The sequence below is a fragment of the Salmo trutta genome, chromosome 1 (genome assembly GCF_901001165.1).
Source record: "Salmo trutta chromosome 1, fSalTru1.1, whole genome shotgun sequence".
In the NCBI taxonomy this organism is placed as follows: Eukaryota; Metazoa; Chordata; class Actinopteri; order Salmoniformes; family Salmonidae; genus Salmo; species Salmo trutta.
The window spans coordinates 28598920-28623016 of NC_042957.1; the positions used below are offsets into that span (position 1 = coordinate 28598920).

Below are 24097 nucleotides of genomic sequence, written 5' to 3' on the forward strand. Positions count from 1 at the left end.
ACAGGCAGTCAGCCGCAGCCGAGGGGAGCGGGTGTGAGAGTGTGAGAGACAGCCAGGGCACTCCAGCCCACTCCCTCTGCCCTTGCAGGGAAAGCGGATGTTTGTCTGAGGAAAACAGAGGCAATGGAGCAAACAATAAGTAATGTGAGGGAGAGAGGCAGAGACTGAGTGTCCGAAATGGACCCGGCTCTTGACATCCCAGCGAACAGTAGTCCATTCTTGATGCAGGGCTAATTTCTCTCCATAAAAACTCTTGACACTTAACTTTCCTTTTACAACTTTACATTCTCACATCAAACCCCAGATGTGCTTGTCATGCTCTACTCTCATTGTCAGAGTAATCATACCTTAAACTCAATTGCCAGAACCCAGAGGACTTCAAAACGTAGCAATCTGGCTTTTCTCTCCGATAGGTATGATATTATCGGTTTGAAATATTCATGGAGTTCGCCTGAGTACCCTTTTATTACACTGTAGGAGCACATTAATTATGCATGGCCTGGAGAGTTTCACATTGTATCCATGAACCACTGGAGTGAAGTTTCTGATATACCGTGTCTGGTAGAAAACCTCCCAAAAATGTAACCACAGGGCAATTGTGAGAAACACAAATTCCTGGAGAGGGGTGAAACAGGCTCCCCGTCTCCCCTGTCCTTGGTGCTCTGGACCTGAACAAAGATCAGGATAGTATGAGGTCATCTCAGGCCAGATAAACTTGATCCTCCCCTGACAGCCAGACTCTCTCCTCTCACAGCTCCATCCGGGGCCATGTTCTCACTCCCTGTTTGGGGAATCAATTCAGTGAAATGTGGCTCTGGTCCGATCCTGGGGTTCTGCAGTTACCAGTCAAAAGGTTGGACACACCTGCTCATTCCAGGGTTTTTCTTAATTTTTGGACTGTTTTCTACATTGCAGAATAATAGTGAAGACATCAAAACTATGAAATTACACATGAAATCATGTACGAACTAAAAAAGTGTTAAACAAATCAAAATGTATTTTATATTTGAGATTCTTCAAAGTATCCACCATTTGCCTTGATGACAGCTTTGCAGACTCTTGGCATTCTCTCAACCAGTTTCATGAAGTAGTCACCTGGAATGCATTTTCAATTAACAGGTGTGCCTTGTTAAAAGTTCATTTGTGTCATTTCTTTCCTTCTTAATACATTTGAGCCAATCAGTTGTGTTGTGACAAGGTAGGAGAGGTATACAGAAGATAGCCCTATTTCTTAAAATACCAAGTCCATATTATGGCAAGAACTGCTCAAATAAGCAAAGAGAAATGACAGCCCATCATTACTTTAAGACATGGTCAGTCAATACGGAAAATTTCAAGAGCTTTGAAATAAGTGCAGTCGCAAAAAACATCAAGCCCTTTGATGAAACTGGCTCTCATGAGGACCGCCACAGGAAAGGAAGACCCAGAGTTACCTCTGCTGCAGAGGATAAGTTCATTAGAGTTACCAGCTTCAGAAATTGCAGCCCAAATAAATGCATCACAGAGTTCAAGTAACATGACACATCTCAACATCAACTGTTCAGAGGAGACTGCATGAATCATGCCTTCATGATATAATTGCTGCTAAGAAACCACTAGTAAAGGACACCAATAAGAAGAGACTTGCTTGGGCCAAGAAACACGAGCAGTGGGCGTTAGACCGGTGGAAATCTGTCCTTTGATCTGATGACTCCAAATTTGAGATTTTTTGTTCCAACCACCGTGTCTTTGTGAGATGCAGAGTAGGTGAACGGATGATCTCTGCATGTGTGGTTCCCACCGTGAAGCATGGAGTATGAGGTGTGATAGTGTGGGGGTGCTTTGCTGGTGACAATGTCAGTAATTTATTTAGAATTCAAGACCCACTTAACCAGCATGGCTACCACAGCATTCTCCAGCGATACGCCATCCCATCTGGTTTGTGCTTAGTGGGACTATCATTTGTTTTTCAACAGGACAATGACCCAAAACACACCTCCAGGCTGTGTAAGGGCTATTTGACCAAGAAGGAGACTGATGGAGTGCTGTATTCCACAATCACCCGACCTCAACCCAATTGAGATTTGGGATGAGTTGGACCTCAGAGTGAAGGAAAAGCATTCCAGGTGAAGCTGGTTGAGAGAATGCCAAGAGTGCGCAAAGCTGTCATCAAGGCAAAGGGTGGCTACTTTGAAGAATCTCAAATATAAATATATTTTGATTTGTTTAACACTTTTTTGCTTACTACATGATTGCATATGTGTTATTTCATAGTTGTGATGTCTTCACTATTATTCTACAATGTAGAAAATAGTCAAAATAAAGAAAAACCCTGGAATGAGTAGTAGGTGTTGTAAAACGTTTGACTTGTACTGTATTTGGTAATTACTCGTTTTTGAGAGGAGAGATATGTTCAAGAGAAGGAAAAGACCCCGGAGGCAGCAGCCCTTTGTTCGCATTGACGGCTGGAGAGGTTGAGGCTTTTGATCTGAAGGGGGTTTCTAGTGGCATGCTTTTTGGCAGACACCTTGGTCTATATAACACTGTATGCTTTAATCAAACTGCTTTTAGCCTGAGACTGAATACCGTACTGTAGATGAGATTTATTCATTCATCTGCAAGTCATGGCACATGTTGACCCCTTCTCACCCTGTTGTCCAGCGGTTCTGGTCGTAATTCAGCTACTTCATAATAGCTGCCTTGTTACTCCAGTCATTGCTATGTGGTACAACATTGCTACCACTCTTTTCAGCGTTCCCTCTTTCATTTTCTATACAGACCGTGTGATTATGGCTACACAGAACAATGAGGATTTTCTGGTCAAATGTTATGTACTTTGTGACATCCTCCTCAGGGAGTGGGCTGAGTTCATCGACAAATGTTCCATTAAACGGTACATGCTCATTTAATAGGACTAATTGACCTTGCTTGTGTTACCTTAGAGATCACCCCCCCCTCTCTTTCTTTTTGTCCCCATTCTGTTCTTTTCTGTTTTCAGATATGCTCTTCGACGTCTTTTAATAATAACCATGTCTTTTTGACGGCCATTCACGGTGCCGTTTGCTGTCGTTATGTATCTGCGTGCTACTGGGAGAACCCGTCTGTCGATGGATGCCCTCTCTCTCTCTCCCTCTCTTCAACCCAGCCCGCCTCTCTCTGTCTGTTTGCCTCTCAGACTGATGCTCTTCACCCGTCATGTTGACAAGGTCGTTACAAATGAACTCTTCGTGTTCCCTCAAGGGGCTTATTAAAGCCATTAACTGAAACAGCTACCAATTAAAGATAACAGCCGATAACACATTCATCTCCGCAAAGATTGATTGACAACCGATCGGCAGTACCTACCTATGTGTTAGCTATGTCAAAACAGGAAGAAGAAATTGAAGCTTGACGACACACATGGTATTTTATATGCTGTGCTGTTCTTCTAGTCCTGTTTTTCTTTATATTATTGAGAGGATATAGCCCGAGCTAAGCATATCCATATCACATTTAATGGACAACAGTGTATTTCATCTCCATGACTGCTGCACTGTTCCAGTGAAGGGACTGTTGAGTTATTCAGGGGTGGCACGGTAGTCAGTCCTTCACAATGGACCACTGCTCCCCGGCACGCATATTGAACACAGGCAGCGTTGTCTGGCTCTGTGAGGGAATGTGCCCGGTGGACTTCACTGAACGGAAATGGTGTCTGGATCATTGTCCTCTGTTAGGGAGGCAGTACACTGTCTGACACACAGGCCTGTAGGAATATTATGGCATTATTAAACTGTACAGAAAGATAATTTCAGAGCATGAATTTAAACAAGCAATTAGGATGTTAATGTCCAGAATTGTTGTTGTTGTTTAAGTAATTACTATGCTTCAAGGAATATTTTCATGTGATGAGCTGTGAAGAAGTTGGTGTGAGTTCAGTTTACTGTTTGATGAGCAGAACAGGATTCAGCTAGATGCAATTCATCGTTACATAGTCAGAGGTGGTTATATGTAATTGGACATAAATAAAATCTTGTCACAATTAATAATCCTTACACCGCAAGTCAATTTCCTCTTAAAAGACATTGCCGGTTAATGTTGGCTGATTTTTACTCTCTTGAGTACATGCTACAGTATTACCCTGTTTAATCTTAAGGGAGTTGTGATCATTAAAATGGCCACGCTGTGACTCAACCTCTGTCTCTATTCTGGTCAAATTCACTTTGCAGTTTGTTAATCCCCCACTCAGTGAATTAGTTAAATAAGGCATTCAGTCCTCTGACACATAGCTACTGTAAGCATGACTGATACCCTACTGAGGTAGAGAGGCCCATGCACTCCCAAGGAACATAGGTCTCTCTTATCAAAGACATCAGCCACAGGCTCACAGTCCATTTTTTTTAACCACACGTTATTCTCACCATGCACTGAAGGGTCGAATTAAATCTATTGAGTAAGCGGTATTTAAGTCAAATCAAATGTTATCGGTCACATACACATGGTTAGCAGATGTTAATGCGAGTGCAGCGAAATGCTTGTGCTTCTAGTTCCGACGGTGCAGTAATATCTAACAATTCCCCAACAACTACCTAATACACACACATCTAAAGGGGTGAATGAGAATATGTACATATAAGTATATGGATGAGCGATGGCCGAACGGCATAGGCAAGGTGCAGTAGATGGTATAAAATACAGTATATACATGTGATATGAGTAATGTAAGAGATTTAAACATTATTAAAGTGGCCTTGTTTAAAGTGATTAGTGATCCATTTATTAGTGTCCAGTGATCGGGTGTCAATGTAGGCAGCAGCCTCTCTGAGTTAGTGATTTCTGTTTGTAGTCTGATGGCTGTTTTTCAGTCTCTCGGTCCCAGCTTTGATGCACCTGTACTGACCTCGCCTTCTGGATGATAGCGGTGTGAACAGGCAGTGGCTCGGATGGTTATTGTCCTTGATGATCTTTTTGGCCTTCCTGTGACATCAGGTGTTGAAGGTGTCATGTAAGGCAGGTAGTTTGCCCCCGGTGATGCGTTGTGCAGACCGTACCACCCTCTGGAGAGCCTTGCGTTTGAGGGCGGTGCAGTTGCCGTACCAGGCTGATACAGCCCGACAGGATGCTCTCTTGATTGTGCATCTGTAAAAGTTTGTCAGGGTTTTGGGTGACAAGCCAAATTTCTTCAGCCTCCTGTGTGGGTGGACCATTTCAGTTTTTCTGTGATGTGTACGCCGAGGAACTTAACTTTCCACCTTCTCCACTGCTGTCCCTTCGATGTGGATAGGGAGTGCTCCCTCTGCTGTTTCCTGAAGTCCACGATCATCTCCTTTGTTTTGTTGACATTGAGTGAGAGGTTGTTTTCCTGACACCACACTCCGAGTGTCCTCACCTCCTCCCTGTAGGCTGTCTCGTCGTTGTTGTGTCGTCTGCAAACTTGATGATTGAGTTGGAGGCGTGCATGGCCACGCAGTCGTGGGTGAACAGGGAGTACAGGAGAGGGCTGAGCACACACCCTTGTGGGGCCCCAGTGTTGAGCGTCAGCGAAGTGGAGATGTTGTTTCCTACCTTCACCACCTGGGGGGTGGCCCGTCAGAAAGTCCAGGACCCAGTTGCACAGGGCGGGGTCGAGACCCAGGGCCTCCAGCTCGACGATGAGCAGACATGAAACACGCCATGATGCCGAGAAAGGTTTTTTAGAAGGGTTAGAGATGTAATTAGAGAGAGACTGAGAGGTGGAGAGGGACAGAGAGTGAGTCACCAGTGTAGGGAGCTGGACCAAGGACTCAAGGAGTCTCTTCATCACAGGGAGCCCAGACAGCAGAGCAGACAGGACAGGCCAGGAGGGGTCACAGCACCATCAGTGTGTGTTTAGCACAGTCATTATCTCCTTAGATAATCACCACTCGCTGACCTACACTGTGTGTGTGTGTGTGTGTGTGTATGTGTGTGTAGGGGGCAAGTTGTAAGGGTGTGGACCAGGCCTCTCCCTAGGGGTTTTTCTGCTGCTGGCCAGATGGTACCCTCTACTGCCACCCCCACCCCAGCCCAGCCGACACATTTCAGTTTAAGGCATTCAGTTGTACAACTGACTAGGTATCCCCCTTTCCCTGTCTGCTCTGCTCCCCAGCACCACCCTGGACAGCCAGGCAGGGAAATGGCCAGCAGCCATAAGGGAGCTGCTGTAGCACAGCTAGCACAGAACTATCATCTGTTTCATATGGTATTTACCCATCTATTATGCAAGTCCATTGAATGCAGTTTTGTTCCCAGAAACATTTATCTGTGCAAATGAAAATGGAGTAAGCTGGCCGTCTCCAGTGGGAGGTGACCTAGTTCTGATTAAACCATCGTTCACGTCCACCCCCTGTATAATTCAGTTTTAGACGTGTCTGCGGTGACACCCATGCTGTAGCCGCTGTGGTGGATGTGAGCTACCCCACTCTGAGGACGCCTTCCTGGGTACCAGAGCTGGAGCAGGGGGGCTAAATTGTGGAGGTGTAGCACACTCCCTCCTTTCATCCCCAGGAGGATGGCTCTCTCTCTCTCTCTCACTCAGTCATTTTATTGCTCCTCTTTACCTTTCCTGCAGTATCTGCTGGTGCCCGGGCACTCACTTCCTTTTATTGATTGTGAGCTGTAGAAATGAGACGGAACATATCTGGGAACACTGCAGAGTAAAAAAAAAATCTATGGCATTTACTGGGATGCTACTTGCTATCATGCCACTGCAGTGATGGAAATCTGTTTCTCTTTATCGCTGCATTCCTTTTTCTTTCCCACTCGTCCCTTTCTCTCTCGCTCTCTCTCTTTTCATCTCTCCATCCCTTTCCCAATCTCTCTCTCTCTCTCTCTTTTCATCTCTCCATCCCTTTCCCAATCTCTCTCTCTCTCTCTCTCTCTCTCTCTCTCTCTCTCTCTCTCTCTCTCTCTCTCTCTCTCTCTCTCTCTCTCTCTCTCTCTCTCTCTCTCTCTCTCTCTCTCTCTCTCTCTCTCTCTCTCTCTCTCTCTCTCTCTCTCTCTCTCCTCTCCTCTCTCTCTCTCTCTGTGTGTGTCTGCTGCTGTGGAGGTGGAGGTGTCTCAGTATTCTGCAGAGTGAGGCGGAGTGTCTACTGAGAAGGAGCCACTCTCTCTGCCCGTCTCAAACGGGAGTGAATTAAATTAGGCCTCAATGTATATTTACACCTGGAAGAAGATGGAGCCTTTGTAGGTCATCACGCTGATCCCGATCAAAGCAGACTGGAGTAATTTGGGGGGAAAGGGTGTTTGATTTGGCTTTGAGAATGGAGAGTGGAAGATGGGGAAAGTGGAGGGTGGCGGACACACACATCCCTGATGGTGAGAGGCCTGGATATGGAGGAGAGGGAGTGAGGGAGGGATGGCGAGAGGAAAATCAATGGTTGTAAACACAGCGTCTCTCCTCTCCTCTCAGTGTCAGCCCCCGAACACCCCTGTCCCTCAGGCCTGGGGTTGGGGCTGGAGGCTTCTCTGGGATAGGGCTGGTGCGGGAGGCTTCTCTGGGATAGGGCTGGTGCTGGAGGCTTCTCTGGGATAGGGCTGGTGCTGGGGGCTTCTCTGGGATAGGGCTGGTGCTGGAGGCTTCTCTGGAATAGGGCTGGTGCTGGGGGCTTCTCTGGGATAGGACTTGTCCTAGGGGCTTCTCTGGGATAGGGCTTGTCCTGGGGGCTACTCTGGGATAGGGCTGGGGGCCTCTCTGGGATGGAGTTAGGGTTGGGGGCTTCTCTGGGGCTGGAGGTGCACAGTAATGAACCTTTGTTGCCTCTAAATTTGATTCAGGGAAAATGAAAGGCCAGGGTGAATCACTTGAAATGCCCATTCTCTCCATAATACCTGTGATTTAATCTCTGAGTGTAATTGCTGTTTTTAAGAGAGGCAACCAAATCTACCATTTTTGGTGTTGTTTTTGAAGTTGTAGCTATTTTCTTAATGACATGCACCCTCTCGTAATAACATTTCACAGAAACATAATGTTTTGCTGAATATTAGATGGGATTTCATTCAATAGCAATCATTTTCAAATGCCCCTGACCTCCTTCCTTTGTAGTCTCATACCATCAAATCCATCTGAAATGACTACTTTTAATTTTTTTCATATGCTCTTGCACTCATCTTTGTAACACAGACAGGGTCATTGTCAGAACACAAAACATTGAAATGATTTGAAGAAACTTAATTTATATCCCTTTTTAAATCCATAAAAAAAATGGCTTCTCTCTCGCTCTCTCTCTCTGTGTGTGTTCTATAAATCAATTCCCCTTAGGAATCAGAGCAAAGTTTTGCTGGAAAAATGTTGTTTCTCAGATAAAGACATGTGTTCTTATTGTGTTACATGAATTACATGATTTGTAAGAATATGATTGACAGCATAGTTGAGGCTATTCTTTTCAGTGTATTGTTGTATTCAGTTAAAGGCTTTCTGCCTCGTCGGTCCTAAGCTGACTACATAATACAGTGATAGTGTAGGTGTTAAACATCAGCAGGAAGTCTGGGATAGTCCTTAAAGCGCTACTGAACACTCAGATTGGCGCGTGTGTTTTTCTGCTACTCATTAGTGTTTTAGGTTTGCAATTTGACATCTAAGGTGTTTGGTGCCGTATTTCTCGAGTAAAAAAACGTGTGACATGTTGCCTTACGTAAACAGTCAGAGGTCTGTCTCACTGTCTATGCTATTGGATAGAGAGCGATCACTGCAGTTGTTCACCCCATGTTAGTGGGCAAAGGGACATCCTAAAATCAAAATCCAGCCTTCATTTACCTGTTGTGACGCACCGATGTTCCAAACTCGGTTTTGGACGAGACTGACTTTATGACCCAAATGATCCTATTTAACTTTGTAGTCAGTTTTGACAGTGGAATGTTTCTGACTCATATCGATGCCAACGGGTCGTTTTTAAAAGGGATTTGTTGCTTTTTAAAGGTAGTCGCTCTTTAAAACTCTTTAACACTGCTTTTGGGTGTAGAAGCAGCTGTAGCTTCCTGCGCTTTCGCTTTCGTATATCGTGATCCCATGACTCCCTCTCCTATCTGGCTAACTCAGCTGATGAAGTGTGTCCACTTAGGCTTCCTTATTGTCCTTTGTTATTTTCAGCCCCCTCTCATAAGATTGTCAGTTAGACTAGAGCTCTCTGCCCTGTCCTTGAGAAGAGCAGCATGCTCCCACTACCACCACTCACCACGGCCTGCTCCTAGCACTGCGGATACAGGTAGTCATGCTGTAACCAGAAAATGGTTGGAAATGGAAGTTGCTCACATATTTTGTGAAATGGACTTCCTGATCATTCTAGCTGCCACTATGTTTTTACAGCATTACAATTATATCTGGAATGTTTGGCATTGCCCACCATAGACTGTATATCACTTTATCTATGTTGGCCACATTTTTCTACTTCACTCGTCTGTGCGATCATAGTTGGTAATTTCCATGTCTTATTGGGTGTGAAAAGAAAGATAAGTCTATATTTTTTTTTTAGGAATTAAGACATACAGTATAGAAATTGTTTAACCGTTTTCCATCCTAAAACGTTGAGTAAACAAGGGCTTTGATTTGTTGTCAAGCAGATGGAAAAGGGCTCGTAGAAAACATCTACGTCAAATAGTCTTAAAATGTATTAGAAATACTTCAAAACACAATAATGTTGAAGTAAAGACCCCTGCCAACTAATACCAACACTTATATTTAGTTCAGGAAAAAAATGTCTGCCTTCTGTAAGTTTAAGAAACATTGCCTTGTGCCTTGAAATTCCATTACCAAAAACCCACGTCTTTAAGATTTTTTTCTAATTTCTCACACCCGTGAGGAGGGAGGATAATGAACGTTCACAGAAGTATCAAGTAAAGGTAGACCTATTAATTAGTTATAGGGTTTTTACTGATATGAATTATTAAAACCGGTAACCAAATCACTAACAGACTTTTCCCGAAAATCGGTAACGGAATTACTGCAATTGAATTGGCTACAATGGGAAATGAAGGTCACACACTACAGTTGGGTCACCTGCTACTGTCCTCCCTTCCACTGGCATACTGTCATGTTCAGCTAATTACTGTTTTGATTCTCTTGCTGTCATCTGGTGGTCAAAGAAATAGTGGGAAAAGTCTGGACAACCCCTCCCTCTCTCTCTCGCTTCACTCTCCAGTTAATGCCACCTCTCCCGGCTCTTACTGACACCTACCCATGAGCCCCCTCTCTTTCCATTTAGTGTAACCAGCATCCTCACTCACTGAGTACCGACCAACACCGGAGAGCCATGGACGTTGAAAAGTATTTGAAATTTGGTCAGTGTGCCCTGGCCTTCATTTCAACGTCCACAGAAGTCGTTTTTTGGTTCTGTTACGTCCACTGTGATTGGTTCAGATTTGGGCCGGTCCGGATCGGTCCAAATCTGAACCAATCATAGACGTCTATGTTCCACAAGTTTAGACAGCACAGTACAGTAGAGTACAGTACAGTAGTGGTCTTCACGGGTCCAACAGACCCATAATTACAAGATCCGATCTACGAGTCCTGATATAATTACCACGAGTCTTGGGTATGTGCTATTAAAATAAATGTATTGACTGGATCTGATTTGGACCCGTCTTCTATTCATTTACTGTGTGAAAGACTATGAGAACTGCGTGAGCTTGTTATATGTGTCAGCCAATTTCAATTCAATAAAACGTATAGCTTATGTCCAGCTGAAACTGGTTCCGGCTGCTCACGTCACGTGTGCCTGCTGTTGAGGCGAGAAAGAGCGAGTGAAAGGAACCTCGACCGAACAAGGCTTCTGTTGATTGCGAAGATGGAGGCCTTTTTCATTGAAGTAAAATGAAAGTTAGAGGAGAAAAAGTATAGTGAAAAGAAGCCTACAAGGGGAATGTCCTCAGGGACAAGTTTTAGAGGACAAAGATGAGAAAAATATTGGTGCATATTTATATTTGTATCATATTTATAATAATTTGTTTTATCATTATTATTATTGTATATCATTATTATTATTATTGTAGGCCTATTTAAGAATCTAAACCAGTTCTTTATATACAGTGGTGTCACGTTCTGACCTGTAAAGGTGTTATTTGTTAGTGTTTAGTTTGGTCAGGACGTGGCAGGGGGTATTTGTTTTATGTGGTTCAGGGTGGTTGTGTGTATGTGTCCATGTAGAGAGGGGTATTTGATTTATTAGTCCAGGGTTTTGGTTATTGTTCTATGTTAGTTATTTTTATGTTCTGTCTAGTCATTTGTATTTCTATGTTTAGTTAATTGGTGTTGGGGCCTTCAGTTGGAGGCAGCTGTCTATCGTTGCCTCTGATTGAAGGTCCTATAATTAGGGGTGTGTTTGTATTGTGGGTAGTTGTGTTCTGTTTTGTGCTTGTCACCTGACAGAACTGTTAGTGTCATTTCTGTAAATTGTATACGTGTTTATTTTGTTTCTCCTTCTTATATATTAAAAAGAGAAGATGAGTATACACTTCCCTGTTGCGTCTTGGTCCACGACACTCGTTACAAGTGGCAAGAAAAAGTATGTGAACCCTTTGGAATCACCTGGATTTCTGCATAAATGTGTCATGGACAAACACGGTGTGCTTAAACTAATTTCTTGTCTATATTGAATACATCATTTAAACATTCACAGTGTAGGTTGGAAAACGTATGTGAACCCCTAGGCTAATGACTTCTCCAAAAGCTAATTGGAGTCAGGAGTCAGCTAACCTGGAGACCAATCAATGAGAAGAGATTGGATATGTTGGTTAGAGATGCCCTCCCTATAAAAAAAACACTTACAACATTTGAGTTTGCTATTCACAAGAAGCATTGCCTGATGTGAACCATGCCTCGAACAAAAAAAAGATATCAGAAGACCTAACATTAAGAATTGTTGACTTGCATAAAGCTGGAAAGGGTTACAAAAGTATCTCTAAAAGCCTTGATGTTCATTAGTCCACAGTAAGATAAATTGTCTGTAAATGGAGAAAGTACAGCACTGTTGCTACTGTCACTAGGAGTGGCCGTCCTGCAAAGATGACTGCGAGAGCACAGTGCAGAATGCTCAATGAGGTTAAGAAGAATCCTAGAGTGTCAGCTAAAGACTTACAGAAATCTCTGTAACATGCTAACATCTCTGTTGACGAGTCTACGATATGTATAACACTAAACAAGAATGGTGTTCATGGGAGGACACCACGGAAGAACCCATTGATGTCCAAAAAACACATTGCTGCACGTCTAAAGTTCGCAAAAGTGCACCTGGATGTTCCACAGCGCTACTGGCAAAATATTATGTAGACAGATAAAACTAAAGTTCAGTTGTTTGGAAGGAACACACAACACTATGTGTGGAGAAAAAAAGGCACAGCACACACACATCAAAACCTCATCCCAACTGTAAAGTATGGTGGAGGGAGCGTCATGGTTTGGGACTGCTTTACTGCCTCAGGGCCTGGACAGCTTGCCATCACCAACAGAAAAATGAACTCCCAAGTTTATCGAGACATTTTGCACGAGAATGTAAGGCTATCTGTCTGCCAATTGAAGCTCAACAGAAGTTGGGTGATGCAACAGGACAATGACCCAAAACACAGAAGCAAATCAACAACAGAATGGCTTCAACAGAAGAAAATACACCTTCTGGAGTGGCCCAGTCAGAGTCCTGACATCAACCCGATTGAGATGCTGTGGCGTGACCTCAAGAGAGAGGTTCACACCAGACATCCTAAGAATATTGCTGAACTGAAACAGTTTTGTAAAGACAATGGTCCAAAATTCCTCCTGACCATTGTGCAGGTCTGATCTGCAATTACAGAAACCGTTTGGTTGAGATTATTGCTGCCAAAGAAGGGTCAACCAGTTATTAAAACCAAGGGTTCACATACTTTTCCCACCCTGCACTGTGAATGTTTACACGGTGTGTTCAATAAAGACATGAAAACATATACTTGTTTGTGTGTTATTAGTTTAAGCACACTGTGTCTATTGTTGTGACTTAGATGAAGATCAGATCAAATTTTATGACCAATTTATGCAGAAGTCCAGGTAATTCCAAAGGGTTCACATACTTTTTCTTGCCATACCAAAAGTGTTTTGTTTCATTTTGTTGATACATTTGTTGGCTAAATTAAGTTCAAACTGTCTTTTTATGTTGAGCTGATAGGCCTAGATGTAGTTAATTGTATTTATAGGCTATACAATTAAATATAGGCTACATCATAATTCACATTAATTATGATGATAATAATACATGACAATTATTCATGTTCCACAAAAATACCTAAAGAATGTTTTAATCCATTTCATTTTTATAAATAATTAAAGTTTATCCTACAAATATTGATATTACTCATTCTCTCTCATTGTCCTTCTTTACAATAAAGAATTGTGTCCCACTTTGCCAATCAAGGAGTCCCAATTTGCCACTATCGACTTAAAAAATGTGGTCTCAGGACAATTTGTGTTTGAAGAAGTAATCCATCCTGTGTTTGTTTGTTTCTTTTTTCTTAGTAAAGTTCTTAAGCTATTTAGAATGGTATCATTGACGCTGGAGACAACAAGCAGGTACAGGGAGTGAACATTTAATGAAACACAGACATAAAACAGAACAGGAACAGCGTCTGGACAGGCGAAAAATGACGACATCAGTGCTGACACAGGGAACAAATGGAGGAGCAGACAGATATAGAGGGGGTAATCAACAAAGTAATGGAGTCCAATATTGTGGTGCGTAATGATTGTGACAGGTGTGTGTAATGAAGGGCAGCCTGGCACCCTCGATCATCAGAGAGGGAGAGCGGGAACAGGCGTGACAATCATGTTGGGGGTTAAGACAATGAGATGATTGTTGAAAGTGTTCTGGAAAGCATATTTTCAGAAAGGGTTCCACTTTACCAATACTCACCCTTGTTGAAGATAGGCCTATTTTTAACCTATTGCAAAATAAATAGCATTAGCTTATTGTTGTCATTTGTTGGGTATGCCTACAGTAGGCGCTCGCTTTTGTTGGTAAGCAATATAGGCCTAGCCTGTTCAAAACTTTTGAAGGTTTCAACCAGTTCTTTAAATGGCTTATGTGGCGCAGCGGTCTAAGGCACTGTATCACAATGCTAAAGGTGTCACTACAGACCTGGGTTCGATCCTGGGCTGTATCACAACCGGCTGTGATTGGGAGTCCCATAGGGTGGTGCACAATTTGGCCCAGCATCATCTTGGTTAGGGGAGGGTTTGGCCGGGGTTGGCCGTCATTGTAGATAAGAATTTGTTCTTAACTGACTTGCCTAGTTAAATAAAGGTAAAATAAAAAAAATGAAATAGGCTATGCAACAAGTGTTTTGTTTCATTCTGCTGAGCTATTTCCTTTAGCCAAATGAAGTTCATGTTGTGTTTGATGCAATAAAATAGAATTACCGGTAGGCCTATAGGGCGAGATGCAAAATTGTATTTAATGCTGGAGTATAATAACCTGTGTGTATTTTCCTTATAAACAATGACTTGACTTAGACCGACTTTTGGAATTACCCTAATAAAGTTCGGAAACATTTGTGAAGGTTTGATGTGGTATTGCTATTATTAGCTATGCAGGCCTATGAAGACAGTTGAACTTGAGGTGAGGAACAATATTTTAGGCCTACCAGAGTTACTCCTTTAATCTAACAATATAATGCTTATCTTTATAAAAAAAATATTCTGATAGAAAATGTACTAAAATGCCTCCTTTTGTACGCCTACAGTGCATTTGGAAAGTATTCAGTCCCCCTTCACTTTTTCCACATTTTGTTACTTGTTCTAAAATGGATACAATTAGTTATCCCCCCTCATTATTCTACACACACTACCCCATAATGACAACGTGAAAACAGGTTTCTAGAAATGTTTGAAAATTCATAAAATAATAAAAAGAAATACCTTATTTACATAAGTATTCAGACCATTTGCTATGAGACTCGAAACTGAGCTCAGCTGCATCCTGTTTCCATTGATCATCCTTGAGATGTTTCTACAACTTGATTGGAGTCCACCTGTGGTAAATTCAATTGATTGGACATGATTTGGAAAGGCACTCACCTGTCTATATAAGGTCCCACAGTTGACAGTGCAAGTCAGAGCATAAACAAAGCCATGAGGTCGAAGGAATTGTCCATAGAGCTCCGAGACAGGATTGTGTCGAGGCACAGATCTGGGGAAGAGTACCAAAACATTTCTGCAGCATTGAAGGTATCCAAGAACACAGTGGCCTCCATCATTCTTAAATGGAAGAAGTTTGGCACCACCAAGACTCTTCCTAGACCTGGCTGCACGGCCAAACTGAGTAATCGTGGCAGAAGGGCCTTGGTTGGGGAGATGACCAAGGGACCCGATGGTCACTCTGACATAACTCCAGAGTTCCTCTGTGGAGATGGGAGAGCCTTCCAGAAGGACACCCATCTATGCACCACTTCACCAATCAGGCCTTTTATGGTAGAGTGGCCAGACGGAAGCCACTCCTCAGTAAAAGGCACAGGACATCCCGCTTGGAGTTTTCCAAAAGGCACCTGAAGGACTCTCAGATCATGAGAAACAATATTCTCAGGTCTGATGAAACTAAGAATGAACTCTTTGGCCTGAATGCCAAACTTCACGTAAGGAGGAAACAAGGAACAGTTCATCACCTGACCAATACCATCCCTATGGTGAAGCATGGTGGTGGCAGCATCATGCTGTGGGAATGTTTTTCAGCGGCTGTAATCGCTGCCAAAGGTGCTTCAACAAAGTACTGAGTAAAGGGTCTGAATACTTATGTAAATGTGATATTTCAGTTTTTTTTTTACATTTTAGAATAAGGCTGTAACATAACAAAATGTGGTAAAAGTGAAGGGATCTGAATACTTTCCGAATGCACTGTATCTGTGTAGCAGTAGCAGCCTGACAAGTATAAAGAAATGCATGTCGGTGTTGGTAACATGGCGCTGGCATATCTCTATCTTTCTCTCGGTCACTCTGGGGTTGGCATAAGCTTCTCTTATATTTGAAATAGTCATATCATACAGTGGACACCTAGGCCTTTAGGCTATTAGCTTGCAGTGCCCTGATGCATTTAGTGCTCAAATCTCCGACAGTTGAACCATGAGGTGGACAATTATTGTTTTAGGAAAGTAAAAACCAATAAAACAGTAGGTTATAAAGTTTTGTATATGCTACACATCGTAATTTGTTATAGGTAGTTTGTAAGGACACGTAACTAGATTGTTTGGCCAGTATCGCTTGTTTATTGATGGCACTGGCAGCACCTGGTCTGAAATTTCTTTCTCTCTCTTTCCACGGCCCTTTTCGGAACGGGTTATCTGGTCGGGTGGGAGGGCACGGATCCATTTCGGAATTTTTTGGACCCGTGAAGACCTCTACAGTAAAGAAAAGTAGAGTGTAGTTCAATATAGTATAGTACAGTCCTGGTCTATACTTAAGCAATAAGGCTCAAGGGGGTGTGGTATATGGCCAATATACCACGGCTAAGGGCTGTTTTTATGCACGATGCAACGCGGGTGCATAAGAAGGTGCTTTATTGTTATTACAAACTGGTTACCAATGTAATTAGAGCAGTAAAAAATAAATGTTTTGTCACACTCGTGATATACCACGGCTGTCAGCCAATCAGCATTCAGGGCTCAAACCACCCAGTTTATAATGTAGATTAGAATAGGTACATTTGTGTACCTATTTAGGATACATCACCATGAAGAGAATGACATTGAAATCCATGATTATGCATTTCTATGTGTTACAGATCAGGGACCCATGATGAAATTCCGTCACCGCAGTTCTGTTAACGGGTGTAAATCCACTTCACTTTCTGTATTTCGATAACCAAATTAGATTTTTTTCAAACTCAAGGTGTCATGTCATACCTGACACCCCATTCTTTCTGCAGACATCTTTGAATCTTAATTCGTAATAGATATTTAAGAGTTTGGGGAAACGTGGTCACATCATTTTGGGGGATTTTACCGAAATTCTGTTACCAAACTTTGCATCTCCACCGTTCTTCCAATAAATGTGTTTTTGCAAAATGTTCAGTGTAAATTGTTAAAAGTAATCGTTGTGCGTAGAGTTGAAATCAATGTTTGTTTTGCTATTCAAGGACTTGCGATGCTCGTGGTTGTTTCTCAAGGATGATTTTGCTTCTCTTCGGGAGTAGGGACTATGTTTGTAGAGAGGAATGTCAAGGGGAACATGGGGCTCCTAGAGAATATGTTGAGAGGTATATGGACTTGGTACATTGGTGCCTCTTTTCTATGAGAGAGAAAACTGAGTGATTTAAACCTAATTAATTTAGGTCTCGACTAAAGTAATACTATTTGGAGCAATAAGTAATTTGACAAAAATAAAAATACATCCATATTCAATCCTGACTCTGATTGCCTTAGAGGAAAGTCAATTGGTTTCCATCTAAATGCAAATGTCTACCTCTGTGTATTTGGCACATTGAAACCATGCATAAATATGCACGTATGGAATACGCCGTTTTCTGGCCATATCATAGCTAAGCTTTAGATATGAATTATGTTTGACTTCTGCCAGTAACTGTGTGTGTACCGTCATACTCTATAGTATGTACTGCTCTATTTGTTCAGAGTGTAACTCTCAGTCCCGTGTAGGCCTACCTGTGTATTTGCAGATTTTAAGCAAATATTAGTTTAATGACTTGAAATCCCCTCATCAGCAGCTGCTAATGGCCTAGCGGTGCAGTATGATTAACACAGCAGTTTATGTACCCTTTATGACTCAGCTGAAAAATGCAAGCTAACAAACATTACATCACCCTCCCAGATTCATCAATATGTCTGCTCCTCCTAGTAGAATCTAGATCTTAAAGAAGAGTTTGGGGCATCCATGTTTACTTTAGACTGACTGTAACTCTAGTCCGTGCACTGTAGTAATTGTGCAGGAGAAGATTAAAATTAGAGTGTGTAAGAGAGGGGATTTGTATGCCGGAGCTGGTGATTTGTTTGTTGCAATTTATTGGTGTATAATGTAATATGGGTGGTGTGATTCTACTCATTACTCTGGGCTCCACACAGAGATGCTCACAGTCTACGGCTGTAATTAAACGTGTCTGGGAGAAAATGGGAAAATAAACTCTACAATAGGCTAGCTGCAGAGAGGGAGGGGGAGAGAGAGGCTTAGTGCAGTTAGATATCTCTGCTCCATCAGATAATGTTGTTATCTCAGAATTACCCATCAATGCCGCCTTCGCAGAAACCGTGAAGAGTTGAAAAACTAATTAAACATCAATTGATAGTAAACAAGATAAGGGAGTGGTGAGACTGAGTGTTGTGATGCTTTGTATTTCATCACAGAGATATGAGCATGAAGTAATTGATGTTTAGGGTTTTTGGTCAATATATGCATTATTTCTTAGGCCTATAGAACATATTTAATATACATGTTGTGTCATTAGCAGAGTAGTATAGTCTTTTAAATTTTTTAAAATTAAAACAACAGTACAATAGGCAACTGCGATGAGTTGGTTATAATTTTGTATTGAGCATACATCTCCATATACCGCTTCACGATCTGGAGGTTCGAAGTTAAATCTGGGTTTGGCCGATGCCAGGAGAATGCTACCTGCCCCAATGCATTGTGCCAACTGTAACGTTTGGTGGAGGAGGAATAATGGTCTGGGGCTGTTTTTCATGGTTCGGGCTAGGTCCCTTAGTTCCAGTGAAGGGAAATCTTAATGCTACAGCATACAATGACATTCTAAACGATTTTGTGCTTCCAACTTTGTGGCAAAAGTTTGGGGAAGGCTCTTTCCTGTTTCAGCATGACAATGTCCAAAGTGAGGTCCTCCATACAGAAGTGGTTTGTTGAGATCGGTGTGGAAGAACTTGACTAGCCTGCAAAGAACCCTGACCTCAACCCCATCAAACACCTTTGGGATGAATTGTAACGTAGACTGCGAGCCAGGCTTAATCGCCCAACATCAGTGACCGACCTCACTAATGCTCTTGTGGCTGAATGGAAGCAAGTCCCCGCAGTAATGTTCCAACATCTAGTGGAAAGCCTTCCCAAAAGAGTGGAGGCTGTTATAACAACAAAGGGGGGACCAACTCCATATTAATGCCCATGATTTTGGAATGAGATGTTTGATGAACAGGTGTCCACATACTTTTCGTCATGTAGTGTATGTTCTGCCTCTTCTGGAGGATAACATTTGAATTGTAGCCAACTATGTATAGCTTCATTTAAAAAGCAAGATACTTTAAACAGGGTTCCATTGTCAATCCACTGGAAATTGATAGTTTTCATCTGTATGACATCAAAGAGCCCCCTTTTAAACATCAGATGTGCCTCTCTTAAAAGCCTACTGGAAAACCAGTTTGGATTTAGATACAGTTTCGGTATAATAGAAGCTTTAAGAGCGAGGTTTAATGCTTTTTTATTAATATAACTTTATCTGGTTTTCCATTCCAGTGGTCCTGTGTAGCTCAGTTGGTAGAGCATGGATGTTGCAACGCCAGGGTTGTGGGTTTGATTCCCCAGTGGTGACCAGTATGAAAAAAAATTATATGAAAATGTATATGCTCACTACTGTAAGTTGGCCTGGATAAGAGTGTCTGCTAAAATTCCCCCCAAAATCTTTTTTGCTCACATAACTTCTCCTGGAGTAGGTAGAGCCATGAATAGATATGCCAATTGCACACTACCTCAAAACCTGAGACATTGTGTTGTGTGTCAAAGCTGCACATTTTAGAGTGGCCTTTTAATGCCCCCAGCACAAGGTGCACCTGTGTAATGATCGTGCTGTTTAATCAGCTTCTTGATATGCCACACCTGTCAGGTGGATGGCTTTTCTTGGCAAAGGAGAAATGCTCACTAATAGGGATGTAAACAAATTTCTGAGAAACATTTTAGAGAAATAAGCTTTTTGTGTGTATGGAGCATTTCTGGTTTGTATTTTTGTTCAGTACAGTTGGGCTTTAATCCAGATAAACTGGAGAAATTATCCAGGTCTTCAATAAGAGCGTTCATGGTTGAAGATTGTGGACTTGAGAACTTGAATCGTCGGTTTACATTGATACCTTTATTTCTAACCCCTTAATTGTATTATTGGATTTGATTTTTATTGCTAACAATTCAATGGCCATAACAAACAAATATGGTGATAGACAGCAACCTTGTTATACATCTCTTGACAATTTAAAATTCTCCGTGAAATACCCATTATTCATCATTTACATATAGGAGAGTTGTTATACATTACTTTTATCCATCTCATAAAAGATTCTCCAAGGTTGAAATAATCCAGGTACTTATAAATTAATTTTAGCCATACTTTATACTTTCTCAAGATCTCATATAAAGATTACACCTGGTTTCCCTGTATTCTCATTATTTATAGTAATTGTCTAATGTTATCTCCAATATATCTTCCTTTTAAGAATCCTTTCTGATCGTGATTAATAATATCCGGTAAGATCTTTTTAATTCTATGAGCAATACATTTTGCAAATATCTTTGGATCGCAAAATTGAATCTTCAGTATGAAGGAAATCCCCCCTTCTTTTTGTGTGTCAGACAGTTTACCATGTATATATGAATAATTCAAGCATGCTAGTAGTGGATATTTCAATAAGTAATCAAATGTTTCATATATTTATATTGGAATGCCATCAAGGCCAGGGGTTTTCCCAGTCTGAAAGGAGTGAATTACCAACTGTAGTTTGTCCTTTTTTATGCTGCAGATAGTTTAAGCTGATTTTTAAGGAAAAGCAAGTATAGTCTTTTGATACTGTGTCAACACCACCTGTAGTGTGTCTCATAAGCAGTACCTTGGAATATTCACTAAAAGGAAACACTCAGGTCAGGTCACTGTTGTGGCTATCTTATCCTTTATACTGTTTCGTCTCAGTTTGTTAATAACTTGTCTGTGCCACTGAAAGCTTTGCATACTAATTCCCTCCAGCTGAAAGATCAGTCCAGGCTCCAGGGCTAATATTGGATCTCATTGGTTTCCCCCGAGCTCGCCATGCATCTGTCTGGTTTACCGCTTCATGTTTGTGCTTGTGTCATATTATTGTGTACCTCGTTTCAAAAACACTGGCCTTTGACCTTTTCCTCTATAAGGACACACACACACTTGCTTTTATTTCCCAGGCATTACTAATTAGATTTTTAGATGAACTGAGCGTAAATGGAACAAATAATAATCTCGTGACTTGCTCGAGTGTATGCCTGTTTGTTGGTCCTTTACTACAGCTCTGTACTGAATATGCAGATATTTAACGATATTGCACTGGAGTGGCTCTGCATTTGGCTCTTCCAGCGTATGTGTGCCCATGCGTGTTCTCCCCTGTCACGGTGCCAGTGTGTAGGTGTAGAGGGAGCAGCGAATGGGGCTGATTTGGAATGTGCTCTCTCTGGGGGACAGCTCTTTCTTCCAGCTGAGGCAGAACTGACAGCTCCCACTATTGTATTTTACTACAAATACAATCAAATAGAAAGATTCCACAAGTGGCCTGAGAGGTTGAGAGGTGTGTTTTCCGGACTGGTGCCTAAAATAGTGCTCCATCGGGAATAGGGTGTTTATTTCAAAAAGTAGAGCAGCGCATGGGAATAAAGGAGGACGTCATTGGCCAGAAGAGATGCACGTTATGGAGAATGGGGTGTCGTTTGAGACACATCCTCTGTACAACACTGTACAGTAAGCCCAGTGAGGAAGCTTAGTATCCTTAACCAGCTGTTGATGAATGAGAGGAGCCAAGGCCATGTGTCACAATGGCTGATGGAGGGTGTTTCTAAATCCTCTCCTAATATAAATCAGACTGGAAGCCCTTGATGTGCCTCACACTGCTAGAGAGACTGGAGTACAATGAGTTTAGAAGGTGACAACTCTGTGGGAGTCAGTGGGATGCAGAGATGGGTCTGTGGGTGATGGGGACACCTGTTGATCTGCTGTTGTAGCTAGGGACAGGAGTTTTACATGACCATGTGAGCTTCTGTTCTCTGGCCATGCAGTGCTGTGAATGTACTGTACTGTAGTACACTAGTTGTGTTCCAATGCCATTTCCGGTCAGTGGTTTAGTATCTGTGCTGTAATGCCAGTGTCTAGTAACAATGTCTTCTTCCCTGTCTCTCCTCTCCAGGGAACTTCTTGTAACGCTGGCTCTGGGCCAGGTCCTGTCTCTGCTCATCTGTGGCATCGGGCTGACCAGCAAGTACCTGGCTGATGACTACCACGCCAACACGCCCGTGTTCCAGAGCTTTCTCAACTACATCCTACTGTTCCTGGTCTACACCACCACGCTCGCCGTCAGGCAAGGTGTGACAATGGACACACATGCACTTACACACATGCAGCTGGACACAACAGGCATCAGTTGCTCAGGTCACACCTGAGTGCAAATAGAGACTATAACATGATTAGTTTGAATCCTACTAGATGAATATTATATTGTGTACTCATCACTTTCTCAACAATAAGGGATAGGTAAACGCCCCTGTCCTCAATAGCTACTGCATAATGGAATACATTTGCTGTGCTTTATGGCATTGGAGCTGGAGATGAATGGGACAGGACAGGGCCTGTATAAACGAAAAGACAGTTTACAGCTCGGATTGTGTACAAACATCTTTGTTCTCAATGATATGTTTGAAGAGAGGAGCTCTTGTTCTCTACTGACCTTCTAGGTGACCTCTTGGAGTGCTCACAGGGAACATTTCAAAACAAGCAGCAGGTTTCTTTGTGAAAGACTATCACTGTGTGTGTTGTGTAAGAGTGTATGGTGTGTGTGTGTGGAGCACACTGAAAGGCCATCTGAGTGGAACACCTGCGGGGGGTGTCAGTGCTAACTTACTCTCAGCATCGCATGTTGTGCCTGAGTGGCCATTGTCACAATACTTATCCTAACAACTGTAGATTGTAGATTCCAGGTGAAGAACAGTGAGCTGATTTGGTTTTAGACAACAGATTGCACAGAGGAAGAGGCTTCCTATGGAGAAGTTAAACATACTCGAGTTGAATTAACTATTGTAGCACTGAAGTAGAGGTCTGCACGGGACTGATTTATTCATCCCTCTCCCGCAGTTTTTCATACCGAAGCTTTTCATACCGCACACACCCACACCTGCTGGCTTTCTGTCCCACTCCCACCAGCTACCGCAAGAACTGGTCCCAAACCCAACCCCCAAATGCTATTTTAGGTATATGTGACGCAGTTCACTTTTTTCAAAATGTTTATAGTTTTTTATTTATTTCAATTGAACCTTTATTTAACTAGGCAAGTCAGTTAAGAACAAATTCTTATTTACAATGACGGTACTTGTAAAGCCTCCCCCTAACTCGGACGACGCTGTGCCAATTGTGCGCCGCACTATGGGACTTCAAATCACGGCCGGTTGTGATACAGCCCGGGACTGTAGTGACGCCTCTAGCACTGCAGTGCAGTGCCTTAGACCGCTGCATCACTCGGGAGGCCTATATGCAGTTGAAGTCGGAAGTTTACATACACCTTAGCCAAATACATTTAAACTCAGTTTTTCACATTTCCTGACATTTAATCCTAGTAAAAATTCCCTGTCTTAGGTCAGTTAGGATCACCACTTTATTTTAAGAATGTGAATTGTCAGAATAATAATAGAGTGATTTATTTCAGCTTTTATTTCTTTCATCACATTCCCAGTGGGTCAGAAGTTTACATACACTCAATTAGTATTTGGTAGCATTGCCTTTAAATTGTTTAACTTCGGTCAAATGTTTCAGGTAGCCGTCCACAAGCTTCCCACAATAAGTTGGGTGAATTTTGGCCCATTCCTCCTGACAGAGCTGGTGTAACTGAGTCAGATTTGTAGGCCGCCTTGCTCGCACACGCTTTTTCAGTTCTGCCCACAAATGTTCTATAGGATTGAGGTCAGGGCCACTCCAATACCTTGAGTTTGTTGTCCTTAAGCCATTTTGCCACAACTTTGGAGGTATGCTTGGGGTCATGGTCCATTTGGAAGACCCATTTGCGACCAAGCTTTAACTTCCTGACTGATGTCTTGAGATGTTGCTTCAATATATCCACATAATTTTCCTGCCTCATGATGCCATCTATTTTGTGAAGTGCACCAGTCCCTCCTGCAGAAAAGCGCCCCCACAACATGATGCTGCCACCCCCGTGCTTCACGGTTGGGATGGTG

The 24097-nt window shown here is 42.3% G+C and overlaps 1 protein-coding gene across 1 annotated transcript in view; it reads left to right on the plus strand.

The window, feature by feature from the left end:
- Positions 1-24097, plus strand: part of LOC115193270 (solute carrier family 35 member F1) — a 115427-nt gene that overhangs the window by 23394 nt on the left and 67936 nt on the right. The window contains exon 2 of the mRNA XM_029752089.1: positions 22063-22238. Within this exon, the coding sequence (XP_029607949.1) occupies positions 22063-22238 (176 nt within the window). The remainder of the gene's footprint in view (positions 1-22062; positions 22239-24097) is intronic.